The sequence below is a fragment of the Bos javanicus genome, chromosome 14 (assembly GCF_032452875.1).
Source record: "Bos javanicus breed banteng chromosome 14, ARS-OSU_banteng_1.0, whole genome shotgun sequence".
Taxonomy (NCBI): Eukaryota; Metazoa; Chordata; class Mammalia; order Artiodactyla; family Bovidae; genus Bos; species Bos javanicus.
Window position 1 is genome coordinate 62,869,891 of NC_083881.1, and position 21,343 is coordinate 62,891,233.

Genomic DNA, 21,343 nt, shown 5'->3' on the forward strand with positions numbered 1-21,343 from the left:
GGCCAGCTCTCTGCGAAGGTGCCTGGTGATCCAGAGCCAGAAGCGACCTTCTCTTGAGTGTCCCCCTGGCTTCCTGGGCAGCCTGTACTGTGCTGCCCCCGTCGCCTCCCCGCACCGCCACTCCTCGCCTCCCCGCACCGCCACTCCTCCTCCTCCTCCTCACACGGGATGACCCACCATCTCTTCCTAGTCGGCTCTAGTGCTTATTGCACAAATTTGATTTTTGGACAGTGTTCTCAAACTTCAGAACACATAAAAACGATCTGGAGAACTTCTCATAAACACAAATCCCCAGGCTCCCCTTAGGAGATTTTAATTTGAAAGACCTGGAATAAACCTTGGGAACCTGAATTCTTATCAAGAACGCCTGTGATTTGGGTGGAGGTGGCTTACAAGCCACAGGTCAGGGAGACGGCTCTCGAGGGTGTAAAGGAGAAGAGAAGGGATGTCCTCCCTGGGTTCAGGTGCATTGAGGGAGGCTGATTCCTGCCAGGTACATGGGATCCAGAGGAACGAGGCCTACGCAGCCCACAATTTCTCCCAAGCTCCTCTATCACTTCTTTTCAAGGGTTCTTGACAAAAGGCACCTTGCATCAGTTCAGTTCAGTCGCTCAGCCGCATCCGACTCTTTGTGACCCCATGAATTGCAGCACGCCAGGCCTCCCTGTCCATCACCAACTCCCGGAGTTCACTCAGACTCATGTCCATCGAGTCAGTGATGCCATCCAGCCATCTCATCCTCTGTCGTCCCCTTCTCCTCCTGCCCCCAATCCCTCCCAGCATCAGGGTCTTTTCCAATGAGTCAACTGTTCGCATGAGGTGGCCAAAGTATTGGAGTTTCAGCTTCAGCATCAGTCCTTCCAATGAACACCCAGGACTGATCTCCTTTAGAATGGACTGGTTGGATCTTCTGGGCTTTAATGCGAGGAGAGGGAAAGCAGAGACCTCCATAGTGCCTGCACCCTGGGTTCATGCTGTTTCAGGGGACAACAAAATCTGACTCCATGGTGGATCTGTTTCTTTAACTTTTGCTTCCCTTCCCCCGTTGCTTTTGTTTACTAAAAGGCCTGCCTGGGGAACCCTGCCCCTCTGCCTGAATTTTACAAAAAGAAAAAAGACATTAACACAACCTGTCCCCATCCCACCTCCCCCCTCAGGCTGGCCATTCCAGGAGATACTTGCAAGACTCATGACCTTTTTATTTTACTTCCTCACCTCCTCCCCATCTCTGTTCTATAACAGAAACTGGCATCCAGGCCCAGAGAAGATGATCATTTGGACATACTAGTCTGCCACCTTCTTGGTCTGCTTGCTTTCTGAATGACGTCACATTCCTTGCCTCCACATTCCTCGTCTCTGATTTACTGGCCTGTCGTGCAGGGAGCGGAATGAGCATGGACTCGGTAAGAATGCCCTCCTGTGAGTGTTTGATAACCATCCGGTGACTATTTCAACCCACGAGTGAATCAGTGAGACATGGAGGGAGAAGGGGACATGTGGGCTGACAGTGAAAGCTAGCCAGCGGCTTGTTCTGCAGCTGAAGGGCTGCCACGTGGCTGACTTCGCCAGGTCCATGGCAGTAGCGGTTACTGAGCATCACACCATCACCTGCCTTCCTCCCTTCCATCTCTGCTCCCTTATGGGAGAACTGGGCCAGCTCGTGACCTGCCACAGCTGGCTCTTGTTTGGCCTGTCGAAGCTCGCCAAGCCCTGTCCCTTGCCCACTTCCAACATCAGAGCACTGCCCTCTTCCCTCCTGCCTCTGGACTCATCCCCCCAAACTCCTGACTCTTCTAAGTAAAGGCAGCCTTTCTAGTCCTGACCAGCTACCGCACGTGCTCTTTTCCTTCAGCCAAGCACGTTGATCAACCACAGGATGTTGACACACTGTCCCAGCACACAGAAGAGTGCATTCCTTTGTCACCCGGGGCTCAGGCAGGCTCCCTCACTGACCCCCTACATTCTGACTCCAAAGCCACAGGGAAAGCCTGAGGCTCTTCAAGGACAGCAGGACTTAACTGTGCTGATGCCCCAAGGGACGCTGGTTGGGCTGCTTTGCAAACTGCTGAAACCAACAAATGGGAAAGACTACACTTTCCTTCTGCTCAGCCACAGGCTAGGAGTCCCGCTCAGGACACAGAGGGGGTACGTGAGGCCAGAGACAGTCACGAGCCGTCACATTTGGTCAGTTTTCCTCTTAAGATTCATTTACAGCTTTGCGTATTTTAGAGAAATCTTGCCAAGAGAACAGGTCAGGCTGTCAGCTTTGACACAGGGCTGAAGCCAGAATCACAACAGGAAACAATGAGAGCAAGTTAATTCAACCATCCCCTCTTTCCTAAAAGTGTGACGACCTAGCTTCAAAATACAGCACATATTTACAAAGACTGCAAATACACAAATCACCACGTTCTTGGGAATTAAAAAATAAAATCAGGCCCTGGCACTCATGTCGTAATAAATCATTACATTCTTCCTTTCATCTCTGTGTCTTTTTCCTATCAGACAAGTAAGACAAGATGAGAATGTTAAATTTTAATGTAATGCACTCTTAAGAAAAAGAACTAGGGGGTATTCTGCTACCCATATTTAGTTGGCATCAAAAACACCAATTAAAAAGTTCTGGTTGTATAACTGGTTTGTCTCATACACAAAATGAAATGGCCCAGGGACAAAATATTCTCAAGAAAAAGAAAGTTAAGCCAATAATGATTTCTGTTCCTAGACTAAGGTCAATTCCAGTGAGTACCTGAACGCTAGAATGGAAGAAAAACTTGAATGTGTCAGTATGCACCTATTTCTCAACAGGAAGACAATTCTGGCTAAAGCTAGGGAAGTAATTTTTTTTCACACAATTTTAATTTATCACATAAAATAGACAATATTAAGACATTACAAAAAGCAAGAAAAATTATCCATCTCTTAAGCTTACTCATCAAGTATTACAATTTTTCTTGTAACATCTTGCAAAAAACCCAAATGAAATTTTAGGCCAACCCAGTATTTGGAATCACAGTATAGACACAAATGAATATTCTACCTTTTCCCCACTGAACATTATCATAACTAGTTCCTATGTTGCTACATAGTTTTCCTAATTATAATTTTAGTGGCTGCATATCATTAACGTGAGCTACCATAAGGAGCTAATTATTGGGTGTTTATGTATTATTATATTATCTCTATAATTTCACTTGTAACTAGAACTAGAAGACAGGAATTGTCTTTTAAAAGGCTTGTCTACAATCTCATTTTTCTTTTGGTTTAAAATAATTTACCTATTCAACAGTAACTGTCAATTTACTAAGAAAAAGTTTTTAACAGAAAGAATTTTCCTCTTAAGCAACTTTCCAATGGGTGCAGTTCAATTTCCCACCATTAGATGGAGCCCTATCGCATCATGCGGATCCCACAGAACAAAACTCACAAAACTTGCCTTACAGGTTATCAGCCTTCTTACTTTCTTCCTCTTTCATTGCTTTGTCAACACTTCACTATTATCAGCTCACTCTCACCTTCCCCTTAGTAAGTTGGTTTCCTCTCCTGAGACATTCCTTTCTATAAAATTACATTTTCTGTAGGAAATGGCTGACTTTTGGTCGAACGCATAGGTTTTATTTTTCAGGTCAATAGCGCCTGAAGTGATGGTCTCTTAAGGCTCTACCTGCCGAGTGGATGGATGGCAGGTGATGTGAGCGGGTCAGCCATACCTGTCCTGTTCTCTGCAGGTTTGCGAAGTGAACATCAGGTATGAAGAGGACGGGCTGGGAGTGCAGATCAGGCATTGTCTTGAAGTAGGTGACGTCACTCTTCTTCTGTAACGGTATCGCTGCCAACTTCCCATCAGAGGCTGGACACGATCACAAAACCCGTAAGTGCAAGGGTCGTGGATGACTTAAGATCTCTCACTTGTAAGCTCTAGTCTTGGCTAAAGTTCGCAATGGTCTCCTATGAAGCTTCCCAAATGCCATATATGTGAACAGACTTTAAAAGCCTGCCCTCTCCCATCACCAGACCAGCAGAAAGAGTGTGCACCTGGAGTGAACACTCCTGAAGGGGTGCTCTCCTGTCACTCTCTGCACCCTAGATTTGTCTGGAGAAGGAGGATGTTGGTCTCTGGAGTATGAGAACCTCCCTCCTAGCTCTGATGTAATCACATGATCCTATTTGCTTTGCACAGGGATGGTTCTCCCCATCGCCGTGGCTAGCCATAACTTGTGCTGTGCTTAGTTGCTCAGTTGCGTTTGACTCTTTGCAACCACATGGACGGAAGCCCGCCAGGCTCCTCTGTCCATGGGGATTCTCCAGGCAAGAATACTGGAGTGGGTTGCTATGCCCTCTTCCAGACGAACTTCCCAGCTCAGAGGTCGAACCCAGGTCTCCCTCATTGCAGGAGGATTCATTACTGTCTGAGCCACCAGGGAAGCCCAGCCATAACTTGGACGTGCATATTTTACCTGCAACCCACTTCTTTCCACCCGTTCCTTGGTGGACCTGGCCCGGCTGAAGCCCACCCCCTTCCCAGCCACACTCACAATTGTTGCACTGGGTCTGGGAGGCCTGGCCTTTCCCCTTCTTCCTGTTCTGCTTCCTCTCTTCATCTCGGATTTTTCTTTCTGCTCCCTGACAGGGAAAAACAAATGCAGACAATGCCAGGCATGTTACCAGAAAGTGCAAAACAATTGTGCACACACAAGTCACAGGGATAAGAAATAAAACGTGGGGAGGGGAGGCCAGCAGCCGCGGCTCCAGCCTCCAGCGAGGTCGACCGCCCCTCAGTCTACCTGATGTTGCTGACGTCCTGGGGGAGGGAGGGATCCCACTCCTCCCAAAGTCTCCCCTTTTTTGGTATCTTGCCTATTTAAACAATTCCAATTACGGAAAGGCCAGACTCAGTTCCCTATCCCAGTAAAGCCAGTTAAGTAATTTTAGTGGTATTTATTTAAAATAAAATGTTGTAGGATGACGCATTGGCCTGTTATCTTTCCTAATCATGGAGTGGGCATGAAAGTTGAGTATGAATTTCCTATAAAACTTTTCCTTTGCTCCTTGGTATGGAACTTTAAAAAATTATTACAGAAGAGGAAATGAGGTAGGGCTGAAGCAAGCTACACAAGGTGTAAGATTTTGTATATACAACTACGATCTGGGCTTTTGTCTTAATATGTTCACATGCTCTTGGAAATGGCATTCAATTTGCCTTTTTGCTCCTCTGTTCCCTGTAATTTGACTTTTTCATTGGCATCTCTTGCCAACTCCATCCAAATTAACCAGCTGGCCATCACCCATGTCTCTTGCCCTCTTGGTCTTCCACAATTCTTTGATCATCCTCTTCTCTTTTTGGTCACCCTTCGATGTCAGCTTTGCTGACTCATTTTCCTCTTCTCACGCCCCAAATACAGACATTTCCACATAGTTCCCTTTGCCTTTCCCTCTCTCCATTCTTGTGGCAGAGAAGTCCATCTATACCTATATTTCCAAGGTGCTCTAACGCGACACCTCTCCCAGCCTCGACTCCTCCTACATTTCAAATCCTCACTATTTCTGCCCTTTGTGGCAGCACATTTAAAAAACAGCAAAGTGTGGACTGCTCAGCAACCTCTACCCCTGGAAAATCCCCAAGTTATCACACACAAAAGAGATAGATCTGAGAATATACAATTTAATCCTTCTGTAAAATGCACACAGATCAATTAAAAAGGAAGGGACAAGTTGGTAGAAATACTTGCTATATAAATCTCATGTGCTGTGCTGGGCTGGGCTTCATCACTCGGTCGTGTCTGACATTTTGTGACCCCATGGACTGTAGCCCACCAGGTGCCTCTGTCCTTGGGGATTTTCCAGGCCAGAATACTGGAGTGGGTTGCCGTGCCCTCCTCCAGGGGATCTTCCCAACCCAGGGATCGAACCCAGGTCTCCCACACTGCAGGCGGATTCTTTACTGCCTAAGCAACCAGGGAAGCCCATAAAATCTCATATAAAGTGTTAAATCAATAACATATAAATAATGATTCAAATTTAAAAAGAAAACAGCAACTATCATACCAGTTAAAAAATGGACAAGAGTCATGAAGGCAATTCACAGAAAGGGGCACGCTAATGGTTTAGAAGTAAAACACTGAAATATAGATTTTGCTTATCAATCTGGCTTAAAAAAAAAAAAAAAAACATAATCCCAATTCTGGCCAAAGTAAGGCCATGACACAATGGAGACATGTGGCCAAGGGAGGCATCCATCATAAAGGACACGGCTTTAGAGCTAATTCTTCATGAACAAGTGATGACAGCTAATCAGATGCGGCACTTCCTCTGAGCCAGGAGAGCTCTAAGAACTTTACATTGGTAAGATTTGGATGCTTATAATAGTTTAAACAGATATTATAAATATGCATTTTTATGTCAAAAAGCTTCTACTCCAAAAAGAGACTAATCATTTACAGTGCTCTATTTTTAAGTTTTAAATTGTCACTGATGTTTATAAACCATAGAAATTCATAGAAAGAAGGAGATAAAATATAAAAATATTTCCTTGGAAAGTCTCTTCAAGATAAACTAAAAGTTTTGTAGAGATTTTTGTCTAGATAAGGTATAATATTTTCAGAAAAAAAATAAAGTGCTAAATGCACAAACATGACTTTGTTCAAATGGGTGTGAAAAAGAAGCAAAAGGCCCTTATTATTCATTTGTAGTTGTGTCCATGTAAGACTTTTTTCTCTGTATTTGAAGTTCTGTACAATATAGTATTGCATGTAAGTCAAAATATAGAAATGTACCTACATAAATTATAACTCACTGAAGACACATCCCAAAGTTTGTCGAGCAATTTTATTTTAAAATTAGTCTTCTGTCTTGTACAATTTATGTGAAGAAAAGTTCTGAAATTACCGTTCCAAGGTTTATATATGTTCAGTGTCAATTTTTAGGAAATAAAGCCACCTGCTTATCATTTTACAGGGGTTCTTTGATACACCAAACCTGAAGGATTAACATAAAACACAGAGTAGTTCTCCATAGAGCCTAGTCCGGGCACCACATCTATGTAAGAAACTCCCTGCCCAGAAGGCCCAGAGAGCAGCACTCCAAAACAATTCTGATAGTATCCAAACTTAGGAGGACCACCGTCCTCATGTTTAAAATAACGCTTTGATTCACAGTGACCCAGGGCAGCTTTGATACATTCAATTATGATGAAGAACCATCCTTGAACATGACCTTCCAAGAATTCCTTTCCTTCTTTTGATTATTTGTGACCCAAAGCTTCTGGAAAATATTTTCACTCTCATTAAAATGTAAAAAAGTCTGGTTCTTCCAGAAGGGTATAATTTGCTACAAATACCAAATTTATCATTTGAAAATAATTTCCCCCACTTAGATGTTCATTATGAAGTGTTAAATTTGGAGAAAAGAAAAAAAGATGCCAGAGGATTTCCTGATTATACTGTGATCACCTTTGCCACCTCTTGAGAGGTGATGGCTATCTTTATATTTGTATTTGATACTTAAATTGTTTCTCTTAAATTTGTCTCAATAATGTGGCCTTAACCTATTTAAAGTTGGCCAAGATACCGAGAAGGTATTTTGGAAAAATATCTTTAGTTTTTTATAATCTCCAAGATAATTCTAAGCAAGAATTAATAAAGAGGGGGAAAATTCTTAGGAGAAGGTGGCTTTATTTTCAAGTTTTGAACAATATATAGTTGCTCTTTGCAGTAATATGATTCTTGTTTTTCATGAAAGATAACTGAATTAAATACAGATATAAAGATATCTGCTTCCCAGGTGGCGTAGTAGTAAAGAATCCATCTGCCAACATAGGAGACGCAAGAGATGCAGGTTCAAACCCTGGGTTGGGAAGATCCCCTGGAGTAGGAAATGGCAAGTCACTCTAGTATTCTTGCCTGGAAAATTCCATTGACAGAGAAGCCTGTCTGGCTACAGTTGATGGGATCACAAAGAGCTGGACACAATTGAGTGACTGAGCCCATAAAAATACAGACAAAAGTATTGATAAAGATATAGCCATATAGCAGATCCTGAATTTTTAATTCATAAACATATGTATTTCAAAAAAAGAAATTTTAATATCAAAAAAAGGGAGAGAAGTCCTTTATTTTCATCTGCAATCTTACAGGTGCATTAATTAGAAATCAACCTAGGGAACTATAAATAGTACAAAATTCCATCTGTTTAAACTGTGGGAAATTTACAGTTTTAAAATGGAATGTGAAGAGTTGACTCATTGGAAAAGACTCTGACGCTGGGAGGATTGGGGGCAGGAGGAGAAGGGGACGACAGAGGATGAGATGGCTGGATGACATCAATGACTCGATGGACGTGAGTCTGAATGAACTCTGGGAGTTGGTAATGGACAGGAGGCCTGGCGTGCTGTGGTTCATGGGGTCGCAGAGAGTCGGACATGACTGAGCGACTGAACTGAACTGAAAATGGAATAGCTCTTAATTCTTTTGCTTTAGAAGATGATTCAAATTAATCTTTTGCATTTATACACACATTTGAAAGTGCAAGAACTAAAATGTCCCAGGAATGAGTTTTGCCTGTATTTTGAAATCATGGCTACAAATATAATGACAAATCATAGCAAAAGATTTTGCATCTAGCTTATTGGAATAATTAAGAGCAGTTAAGATTAATATACTCTGCTTATCCCATGAGATTCCTTCCCTATGAGTTTCCTGATCCTCATCACCATGTTAACTAAAAAGCGACCCACTAGAGACTCTCTACATCACTAGTTCCTTGGAGTCCCTCTCATTCTAGGGCATAGTGAACAATATGGCACTCTCTGTTTATTCTGCATTTTATGCTTTATTTTTATTTTTAGTATTTATTACATCAATACTCGAAACAAATAATTATACGAGCATCTCTTAAGCCTTCTCTTTCATACTTTCAATTCCAGCTGTGACTTAAAGGTAAACAGATTGCCCAGGGCCTCCATTCCACCCTTCCTTCCTTTTCTCCTTGCTCCTAATCTTCCTCCTTCCTTCCAATAAGGAGATTCAGGGAGGGGGATTCTACTATTCCCCTTGAAACTTCTGGAATAAAAGAAGGGAATTCAAATCAGTTAACTGTTCTCCCATGCGTACTTTAAAAATTCCACCTTGTACATCATTTGAAAATGCTTTCTTAACGTTTAATATGTTGAATTAAAGATATAAGGAATCTGAGTTTGGGATCAGACATGGATTTACACGCAGCTACTCTGCTTTTTCGCCACATGACTCTGGCGAGTTACCTGTGCTCACTGGCAATTTTCTCATCTACATAACAACTGTGTCTACAGACCTACCTGTGCCTCCTCTATATCATGGAAGCTGCCTAACTGGGCCTGAGAGGGCTGTGCTGCTCTGACAATTAGCACTAATTGAAATCATTGCAACTTGAAACGCTATCGAGATTTTAGAGACATTTTCCATTATGCCACATGTCCCTAAACTCAGTGCAGTTCGAGTTAATTTGCTTCCTTCTCTCGTCTCATGATCATCTCTGCCTTCTGTTCAGAGATGCCCACTTCTTCCTCCTCTCCAACTCTGCTAAACGACAACTCAGACATTTTAATGGCCCTATAAGCTCTTTGATCTACATCTGACTGCAGCACCGTTAAGAGTGCTGGCAATTCTGAATTAGCCACTAACCTCTTTTTCCCCTTTCTGTCTTCTCCCCAGGACCTAACTGAACTCCTACTCTTTTACATCCAGCCAACTCCCTGGCGGTTCAGTAGTAAAGAATCTGCCTGCAATGCAGGAGACTCGGGTTTGATCCCTGGGTTGGGAAGATCCCCTGGAGAAGGAAATGACAGCCCACCCTAATATTCTTGCCTGGGAAATCCCATGAACAGAGGAGCCTGGCAGGCTACAGTCCATGGGGTCACAAAAGAATTGGACATGACTTAGAAACTAAAATAACAGCAACAGCAGTTGCCAGTTTATTCAATTTTTCATATTCTCTCCCTACCCTACCCAATTGCTAAATAATTATGTCTTGATTATTGTCAGAACATATCATATTGCCATTCCTGTCTCTCCCATCATTATATCCAAGATAAAAACACGTGGAATGCTCACCGTCGGTCCTTTTATCAATGTCTTTACAGTCATATCGGTGTCTAAACAAAGTTTTTTACTAGATTCCTAGAGCAGAAATATTCCCTGGATTTTTGCCCCTTTGGTTGTTTGTTCACTGGTGGTTTTGTTTCCTTGTTTTATTTTGTTTTGCATTTGCCTGTTTTCCTTATACTTGAAAATCAGCTTGGCTGGATATAAAATCCTTGGCTCACATTTTCTTTACTTGGTTACTTTAAATATCACTGTCTCCTGACAAGGTGCTGCTGTTGAAAAGCTTGATAATAAAAGTTTCCTTATAAATGATTCATTGCCTACCATATATAAAGTAGATGGCTAATAGGGACCTACTGCGTAACACAGGGAACTCAGCTCAACCCTGTGTGGTGGCCTCTATGGGAGGAAAGTCTGGAAAAGAGTGGATATATGTGTGTGTGTGGCTGATTCACTTTGCTATGCGCCTGGAACCAAGACAACACTGTACATCAACTACACTCCAGTAAAAATTAATGAAAAAAATTAATGACGCATTGTCTATTTTATTTTTCTTAGATGCCCAAAGAATATTTTTAAAGTCCAATGGCTTTTGATATTGGCTATCCTCAATCAACTTTCCCAAGTGCCTGGTAGCTCATTAAAAATATGTTCTTTTTAAGTTTTCCTGATTTGTCCTTTTTTAGCTTTTCTTCTGTTCCATTGTTTATGTTTTCTCCCACAAAGATACATATTATATGTCTTTGTATCTTCTTTCCCTCTCTTCTGTATCTATTATTTTCTCTTAATTGTTTTCTCATTTCTTCAAGTTTTAAAAATTTTGCCATTTTATACTTGTATTGTTCTTAAGGAATTATATTTTACATTTATTTACTCCCATGTAGTAGTCTTTACTTCTGAAACATTTTAATCTTCCACTTCTAAATTTTTTCCTGAATTCTACTATATCTCTTTTCAAGTCATTCTGGTCTCCAAACATCTCATGTCTGAGTTTTTCAAATTGTTGTTTATGTTGTTCTTCATAATTTCCATGATTTTGTTAATTTCATATTTTAAAATTTTGTTAATTCTCAGCCCATCTGAAACAGTAGGCTATAGACATAAGGACATATAATATGTATCACCTGTTTCGGGGGCATGTCTTTCTGGCATGCATCCATGGTCCACAAGAAGTTAGTCTAATCTTAATTATATTTTTCATGTAACACTGTAGGGGACTCAATATTTTTTCTTTTCTGTTGGTCATTTCTAAGTGAAATAAGTAAGTTAGGATAATTCTTCTAGCTTGATGGTCCTCATGCTCCTACTCTAGCTGTGTTCACAAAGTGATACCAGAAAATCGTCCTGTATTTCCTGAGATCTCACTACTCTGTTTTCTTTCCCCTCTTCCTTTTTAATTGGAACTTCTCATTCCTTTGAACCTTTGCTTTGTTTTTGTCTAACTCAACTTGGATTCTACTCCCAGTAGCCTTTTCTCAGAGCAGGATTTTTATCCTAGAAGGGAACTTCGATTTGTAACTTTCCCAAGTTTATAGAGCCCCAAACACTCCAATGCTTTGTCCCCTTGCACCCACCCAGCAGTAAATTCAAGTCTGCACACTCCATCCTTCTACCCCAGTCTCACCAGATGTCCTCGATGCCCACTGCACTCTCTGCTATCATGGACCACTTGACAGTGTCCTGTTCTTCGGTCATCAAGTGAGTCCATTATTTTCCCTCATGATGCTGACATCATACAGGTTCTGAAACTGTTGATGCTTGGTCCCATTCACATTTGGGATTTGTAAGGGTCTCTCATCACATAAACATGGGATTTTAATCTTTGCTATTCTAATTGATCTATCTCATACAGGGGGATTCAAGAAGATTCAAAAACTACATGTCCTCCTGAAGCATCATGTTTGCTAGTGAACATACCTAAAAGGTACTGTGTCCATTCCAAAAGGCTCTAGAGGAGACCCCATTTAACCCATAAAAGAGGTTATATTAGTATGTTCTGGGACAAGATCTACCTACCCATTAAAAACTATCCATCTATTAGATCAGTTATATCTATGTGAATCAGACTCACAGCACAGCACAATGTCAGTCATTAAATTAGTGCTAGAATGATTGACTGAAAAAAAACAAATACAGTTGATGGCTCCGGAGATAGCTAATAAGAACTGAGAATGAAAGATTGCCACTCCCACTGTGACTGGAAAGTGATTATTTGGACACCACTAGACAAGAAAGGTGACAAGGGGGAAATGTCATCAAAAGTAATATCTAATAACAAAAATACCTTTATGACAAACTGTCATCTTTACTCACTTTGTCGCAGAAGACCTTGATCTGGCAATAAGCTCTATGAATGGGTTTATTGCTACGATTATTATAACTGTATGTATCAATCTGAATCATCAAAGGAAGTCCTTTCACTCCTTTTTGGGAGGAGAAATCTGTACTCAGGCAGTTCACGGTGATGAAAATCTGAGGGAGGAAGAAAGGAAAAAGTTCACGAGTCACCATAAAATAGATCTATTAAAAAAATGCATAAGCCTTAGACTTAAAATTAGAATATTAAACAAACCTAAAAGTACAACTAAAGAATATGTGGATATTCTCACATAAAACTTACTGAATACATGAAACTGATTTATTATAATTTCTAGTTATAAATTTACAACATTTTTGCTTTTATATTTAAACTTGAAACAGACAATTTAAATTTATCTTTATATCAGCAATGCCTTATTTTCCAAACATGCATAAGTTAGTTGGGTGAAACACTATCTCCTCAACATATAAAAACTGTAACTTTTAATAATTACATTGATTTCTATAATCTCTGACCTGTGGGGCTTAAAAAAAAAAAAAAGCTACACAACATCTTCCTTTGCATCTTATTGCATCGAAACATAGTTGTTTGTTTACACATCTATTTTTCTTATTTTCATGAGAGTATGAGATTTGAGACAATTTTTTATTATTTTTGTATTACTGGTACTTAATGTAATGCCTAGCAGAGAATAACCATTCAATAAACATCTGATGAATGAGGTCAACGAATTTATTTAGAAAGCCCACTAGACTGAGAGTCAAAAGCCCCAGGTTTTAGTCCCAGCTCTAACATTAACCAGATCTCAGTCAAGCCATTTCTAGTTTTTGGTTTTCAATTTTCCCGTTAAATCATTCTTAAACCCTCTCCAAAGAACAGAATATAAAATGCTAAGATGCTTTCAACTTGGTGAAAAAGTAAAAGAGCTGGCAAAGTAAGACATGGAACAGGAGGATGGATGGGTAGTAAAGACATCAGCATTCTCATCTTACAACATGAGGTATCAAGAGAGACAAACAAAATGATATGAATCTGAAAAAATGGAACTGCCCAACAGAACTAAAAATAATAATCTCATTATAAAATACTGAGAGGAATGGAAAGAGGAATACAAATGATTAAATTTATCCTCTTTTTCTATAGTTTATAGACATCAATACATACCACTTTATTTATGAAGGACTAGGGATATTAGGGGGCTTTCCAGGTGGTGCTAGTGGTAAAGAACTCGCCTGCCAAAGCACGAGACATAAGAGACTCGGGTTTGACCCCTGGGTCAGAAAGATCCCCTGGAGGAGGGCATAGCAACCCACTCCAGTATTCTTGCCTAGAGAATCCCATGGACAGAGGAGCCTGGTGGCCTGCAGTCCATAGGGTCACAAAGAGTTGGACATGACTGAGCGATAGCACGCACACAGGGATATAAGGACAGCACTTAGATTTATCTGGTGAATACATGAATAGAAGAGGCAGTCTCTGGGGAAAAACAGGCACAATAGATTACATCCTTGATACTATTTTCAGTTCAGTCAGTTCAGTTCAGTTCAGTCACTCAGTCGTGTCCAACTCTTTGCCACCCCATGAATTGCAGCATGCCAGGCCTCCCTGTCCATCACCAACTCCCAGAGTTCATTCAAACTCACGTCCATCAAGTCAGTGATGCCATCCAGCCGTCTCATCCTCTGTCATCCCCTTCTCCTCCTGCCCCCAATCCCTCCCAGCATCAGAGTCTTTTCCAATGAGTCAACTCTTCTCATGAGGTGGCCAAAGTACTGGAGTTTCAGCTTTAGCATCATTCCTTCCAAAGAAATCCCAGGGCTGATCTCCTTCAGAATGGACTGGTTGGATCTCCTTGCAGTCCAAGAGACTCTCAAGAGTCTTCTCCAACACCACAGTTCAAAAGCATCAATTCTTCGGTGCTCAGCCTTCTTCACAGTCCAACTCTCACATCCATACATGACCACTGGAAAAACCATAGCCTTGACTAGACAGACCTTTGTTGGCAAAGTAATGTCTCTGCTTTTCAATATGCTATCTAGGTTGGTCCTAACTTTTCTTCCAAGGAGTAAGCGTCTTTTAGTTCCATGGCTGCAATCACCATCTGCAGTGATTTTGGAGCCCCCCAAAATAAAGTCTGACACTGTTTCCACTGTTTCCCCATCTATTTCCCATGAAGTGATGGGACTGGATGCCATGATCTTCGTTTTCTGAATGTTGAGCTTTAAGCCAACTTTTTCACTCTCCTCTTTCACTTTCATCAAGAGGCTTTTGAGTTCCTCTTCACTTTCTGCTGTAAGGGTGTTGTCATCTGCATATCTGAGGTTATTGATATTTCTCCCTGCAATCTTGATTCCAGCTTATTATTTGTATTCAACAGAAAACTTTAAACTCACTGTTTTAAAATTGTACAGTTATGTATTATGAAATCCATTTCATCAGATGTATTATCTGACTCTTGTTTTATTTGGTCCCTTTGAAATCTTTATTCACCTTCAAACTCTTGTCCTAAAGCCTTTCATATCATAGCAACACCCCCAGAAAACACCCAGCAGAAAGCAAAGAGCCACTTCCAGGAGCTGCATTTTAAAGGCCATTCAAATTTTTGATCTAATTCATTTCAGGCCATATCCCTGGTCGTCCTTTGGTAATTCATACAACCAAATCTCTCATTTTTAGTGCTATATCTATATAAAGATTGCCTTTTTCTGAGCCCCTTGCTTGGCAATAGAGACACATTAGCAAGGCAGCACACCACATCAATCTCAGTCAAGCCCAGATGACACATCTTAGTGACATGCTAATCACAACACCTATGGACACCATGACACAGGATCTCACTTCTCTAGCTGCATCCGGAAACAAGTGCCTAAAGATGATCTAACCATAAATATGGGCATTCCATTCATTCATTCCTTTTTCATTCATTCATTCTATAAAGATCAACACAAGTTCACAGTAGTTCAAATGCAGCATTAGACACTGGGGATACAGAAGAAAGCAGATCCGTCTCATGGAGCTAATAGTCCAAGGGGAAGACAGATGAGTAATCCAGCAATGACCAATACAGAGTGGTCAGGGCTCCCCAGAGAGAGATGTGTACAGAGGCCATGAGAACACAGAATACTGAACTTGAAAGACACAAGTGAAATACACAACCCACAGAGACAATGGGCTAAGGTCAGGGATTCCATAAATACTTGTTTATTATTTAGGAAAATAAAGGCAAAGAGTAACTAGAGATGCAAATGTCAAGTGATTTAGGAGAGCTAAGTGATGAAGACCACTCAGAAGGAAGATGCCATGCTGGTTTTTCCTACTGAATTTTCAGGGTAAAAGTAGAAGATATCCTGACTGCAGAGAACATTCACTCACGCCACAGATATTTTTAGGCATCTACCATGTCTCTGAGACTGTGCTGGATACTAGCAGAGGTACAACAATGGTCCCTGCAATCACAGAAGTTTGAGGCTAGCTTTCTCGGTGGCTCAGCGGTAAAGAATCTGCCTGCAATGCAGGAGATGTAGGTTCAATCCCTGGGTTGGGAAGATCCCCTGGAGGAGGAAATGGCAACCCACTCCAGTATTCTTGCCTGGAGAATCCCCTGGACAGAGGAGCCTGGAGGGCTAAAGTCCATATGGTCACAAAGAGTCGGACACGACTGAGTGACTGAGCACACACACGCATGAAAGATTACAATAACTTCATCAAACAGGTTAGAAAATAAAAGCATACTTTTCTAGGAACACTTGACTTCTTAAATTGTGATTGGCATTATTGGCGATAGGGTTTTTCTTGGCCAGAATGTATAAATAAACACAGCTTTATGTCAGCAAATCAATGATCACTCTGGTGAGCTACGCAGTTGTTCCAATTTGTGGCTGTGTATTTCATGTAGAAATCTTCCTGTTGGTGGCTATAATCGACAGAGTCCTCAACCAGACTGGTTTTTTTCCCTTTCCCTCATAAAGCCTCCCAAGTCCTGCAGGAGCCAGAAGAGAAAACTGTTCTGTTCTTCCCAAGCTAATAGGATTCATGGTTGGCTCACTGATTGATCCATATGCTTACTCACCGTGGACATATACCCAGACAGACAGGAAGCAGTATTAATTGTGGCCTCATCAGCCCAAGGTCTCAGCTAAGAAAGCTTAGCTGATGAAATATGTATATTTAAAGGGCCACTTGAGTAGGACAGATCTATGGAAATAACAGATGCTTACTGGCAATATTCTGCAACACATGCACTAACTCGTCCTTGGAGGAGCTGTAACAACGAGCCATCCAGTAGAGAAGGTCTCAATGGTGAAATGAGCTACAGCGCACTGGCCCCTACCAGGAGACAGTTAGACTTAGGTCCTCTTCATGGAGAAAGGTCCTTAGGAGAAGATCCAGTGGGCCCTCTTTGATTCATGGCAGCCTGATTCTACAAAAAGTAAACAACGCAAGACTCTACCTTCTTTTTCTGCTATGTTATGTTACCAGAATTATCCTAACAAGTAGGGATTTTATAATAGGGTTGGCACTGCTTTCTTCTTGCCTGACTGTCTGACCCGCTAGCAAAGCACGGTCTATGTGCCTGATGGTATCAATTGTGGTCTCGCTGCGCTGCACTTAAAACCCAAATGGTTGAACTTTAACTGCAATGGGTGGTAGGATGGGGGAGGAGGGCATGGAAGGACATTAACTAAAACCTAGGCTGGGACTGATAAGCATTCATTTGTTTCATCTTGCAAACCCAACCATGTCGCAGCTCTATACACAGCAGGCAAATGTGACAATGAATTTCTTGCAAGTTTATCTACAAAGCACTGTTTGTAAACGTGTGTTACAGAAACGTGTATTACAGAAACGTGTATTACAGAAAGTGTATGGGGGCAATACACTTTCCCTCACCAAATGTTAATCCAAATGTCAAGCACAGAAAGTTCTTTTTAACTTTAGTAGAAGCCCTAATTATGTAAAGAAATGCTGTGAACAATTAGTCTGTCAACCAAGAGCTGTAAATGTTGTTTTCCTATAATTCTTACAGCACGTAATTTATTTTTTAGAAAAATTTTAACTGAATCAAGTGTATCCAGGCAGATAATAGATACAATTTTAATTTTGTCATTGGTTCAAAGATTGATTCCAACAGAGAGATCATTTGTAAAGGTACCAAAACCTTTTCAGAAACAGAAGCAGTCTCATGACAATTGATAATTTTTAATAAAATCACTTTTTGACACATGAATTACAACTCCCATTTTGTACACAAGAAAAGTGACTTTATCTGGGTTACAATACCTCTCAGTTGTGCATTATGGGTATAGTAAGATTTATTAAAATAAATGCAGAATTAGTGTGCTTTAGACGTGCTACGTTAACTTGATTATTAACTTCCAAGATTTTTCCAAGAGCTTGCCATTAAAATAAATAGGCCAATCTTGATCTACAAAGCAATTTGGGACTTAAAAAATCATAAGGTCTATGGTTTGATGGGAAGTGTTTATTTACCTCTTTAAACAATTGTATTTCGTGTTTTCAAGATCCCCTGATTAGAGACTAAGAAAGCTACTTATTTCCTAAGGTTGGGACTCTAAAGAGCTCTTTTACAAGAAATTGCACACATTAGCCTCCAAATTACAGGGACACGACATACACGAAGAAATCCATATTTTCACCGTAAAACACAAAGAATATATGAACGCGTTAAGTGTACCCTTGCCAGTTTCCCTACTGTTTTCTTCTCTGTTCTTAGAATTATGAAAGACCTTACAGATGGTTTTCTTACATCTTAGCATTTTTTCCCCATTTATATGATTGCGTTTGGTGCAAATGCAATGCCAAATTGAGATAGAAAGATAAACTAAAAGTAAATAATATTAACATGGGACATCTCGGTCTTAGGCAATTATTTGTTTCCTCTATGCATTCATTCATCAAATACTTACTGAATATCTTTTCTCTGTGTCTGCCATTATGCTACGAGGTGGGACATAAGAATGCTGAGACAGACTCCCTGCTCTCAGAGAGCTTGCAATTTCGTTGAGAAGCTATGAAACTCCTAGATTTCCTGATGCCTCCATTTATAGAATACCTTTAGGAAATGATTACAACCTGAATAAATATTTCTTTATTTTCTCCTACAGATACCGTGAGTAGGCACAGATACATTTTTGGTTTACTCACATATTCTACCACATCTTCCATATTCCTTTAGTACTCAATAGTCTCCATTTCCAGAATATACCAGGCTTGTTTCCAGTTGCCAGACTTTGCTATGGGCAGTGCCCTCTACCCCTAAAGCTGATTCCATAGATGATCACACTGCCTGTCCTTCTTCTCATTCAGATTTCAGTCCAATGTCAACTTTTCAGAAATCCCCGCCCTGACCATCTAGAGTTGTCTTCCTTCTCCTTCTCCCACAACGAGTAGCTCATCTTACGATGCTGCTCTTTCTCGGTTTCTTCACAGTACTGAACATTATCTGGATTTATCTTGTCATTTATCTGTTTAGTACTTAATTATCTGTCTGCCCCATGCAGCTCTAAACCCATAAGAGGAGGGGCCTTGTCTGCCTCAAGCTCCTTCTGTTCCCAATGCCAGGCTCATGGAAGATACTCAACAAATATTTGTCTAACAAATTAAGAGAAAATTACTTTTCTAAATACACAGTTCCTCCTTTATCAGTGTTCTTGCTTTCATAAGCAAAATGTTCTAAGAGCCAAGAATGCTCTGAGTAGCTGAAGTTGTCAAGATAAAATACAGCAGAGTCAGTTGCTCTGACCAGATTTATCCTCAAAAAAATGTTATCTAGCTATATATCAACAAACCCAAATCAAGCCCAAACTATATAATCAAGTATGAATGTATATATGTATGTATCATGTATGTCCATGTATATAAGCTAATGAAGATGATACACATGGATGTTACAGGAGAAACAGAAATCTAAGGTAGGGCATTGCCCTTGGGGAAAAGGGCAGCTACAACATTTCTCACTGTGGTGGGGTGTATAAAAATAGGAACTGAGGTGAGTATCTCAGGGTGTACATACTGTGAGAACCTGAAAAAAAAGGAGACAGCTCAGCCAGGGAGGATTTCCCATAGGAGTGCTGACCCAGAAGGAAGAGAAATGGAGAAGAAGGTGCATGCTGTTCTCAAAAGAGGAAAGAGGCCAGGCTAATGGGAGAGGAGGGTTCGTGCTGAGGAGGTTCAGAAGGAGCCTGAGAAAAGGCAGCTGGGGAGGGGAGACACCAACCAAGATGCTTGTATCCCTGTGATCGAGTCACGGACACTTGATGAAGTCAAGTGTGTATCACTGAGGCCAAGGGCAGATAGACCTGTGGCCACAGTATCAACATCCAAGTTACCGAGAGGACAGAGTAAAGGCTGAGAAAAGACCAGGAGGATCAGAAATCGAGGGTCTGCATCCCTTCCAGAGGCCAGACCTCTGGAGGGAAGGACAGGAAGCTAGGTTGCTGGGGCAAGGGAGCCAGGATGTGAAGATGGGGAGAGAGCACCCAGCTGGGGAGTCTGGCAGAAGCAGGAGGATGGGCAGGAGCGCGTGCTAGGGGGTCATGCAGAGGTCTTCTCCCAGGATGGATGGGACACAGCCAGAGAGGAGGAACAGAAGGCTGCAAGGCTGTGGAAGGAGGCCCTGTGGGAGCTGAGAGCCCTGGAAACAGGGATTAAATGGGATCAGCTCACAGGTGAAGTTCTATTAAGAAGAAGGAGCTTTCTATGAAGCTGGAGGGCAAAATGAGAGGAAATCCCAGGAAGGAAAAAAAAAAAAAATGTACAAGAGGCTCAAAATTATGTCCCTGGTACAAATGCTGACACTGTGGCCTTGGACTCACTATCGAACCTTTCTGGGCCTCATTGGCCTCTTCTTTTAAATAGGTATAACAATCTCTAGCTTGATACTGTGATACTTCAAGATCACGTTTTTAAATATTTATTGTCTTTGGAATTAATTTTTATGCACATATAGCTGCTTTACAAGGTTGTGCTAGTTTCTACTGCACACGATCTCAGTCAGATACGGAGACTGAGATCTCATTTTTCAACTATAAGATGCCATGAAATTCTTCGGCAACTTGCTATGACCACCACAGTCTCCATCTTCTCAGATACCTGGTCACCCTGCCAGTCCTGCTCTGAGACTCCAAGCTCCTCCTCGCCCCACAGCACAGTCCACAAAGTACTGCCCCACCTGTACTACCTCTGCAACCACGGTCCCCAGTTCAAGCCCTCCTTCCGACCAGACTGCTCCAAGAGCTCCCTGTCCAGACTCTCTCCAGGCATTTGATTCCACATGGGTCCAGAGTGGTTATATTCACATTAACTTGAACAGAGAGATACTTAATGAAGGTGAATTGATCTGGAAAGCACAAACTCTATCTCTGTGTGATCCTTTCAGAAGGGTGGAGTCGCAGGCTTCGCTGGGGAGAGAGCAAAGGTGAGCCCTCTGGGGCAGAACCCTCGTGGCTCTGCAGACGGCCAGTCTCGGCCACTCGGCTCTGTCACCTGAACGGGTCTTGTGAAGCAGCACCTCAGGACAAGGAAGAATCTGGATATTGTGTAACAACGGGTGGGGCTGTTTCACAAATAATGAGCTCTCAGTGGGAGAAGGAGTGAAACAGACTGAAAGAGCCACTCACTCAGATTTCTGGTTATCGGTTATGACTTTAAGCCTCTTCTATTCGTGTTTAACCCTGAAAACTTGTTTTGAGTTTGTCATAGCTGAATCTAGCACAAATTCAAAAGGGTAAACGTGGAAACCACACCCCGTCCCCTGCCAGCACTGCTCTGCAACCAACAGTTTCTTGGGTATCCGTCACAGTTTCTAGTGTATCTTCTAGAAGCCTGCTATGCAAATTCATAATCCTTTCCTTTCCAACACAAATGGTAGCATGGTCAACACAGTTCCGCAGCCTGCTTTTTGTTTCACTTGACAGGACATTCTGAA

At 41.5% G+C, this 21,343-nt stretch overlaps 1 protein-coding gene across 6 annotated transcripts in view; it reads right to left on the reverse strand.

Moving 5' to 3' along the window:
• Window positions 1-21,343, reverse strand: part of GRHL2 (grainyhead like transcription factor 2) — a 171,122-nt gene that overhangs the window by 32,650 nt on the left and 117,129 nt on the right. For all 6 annotated transcript variants that reach the window (XR_009740917.1, XR_009740915.1, XR_009740914.1 and 3 more), the window contains exons 9-11: window positions 12,390-12,548; window positions 4,536-4,623; window positions 3,711-3,850 (exon numbers count right to left, since the gene is read on the reverse strand). Coding sequence is in view for 2 of the 6 variants with exons in the window: in XM_061439255.1 (XP_061295239.1) it covers window positions 3,711-3,850; window positions 4,536-4,623; window positions 12,390-12,548 (387 nt within the window). In the remaining 4 variants the exon portion in view is untranslated. The remainder of the gene's footprint in view (window positions 1-3,710; window positions 3,851-4,535; window positions 4,624-12,389; window positions 12,549-21,343) is intronic.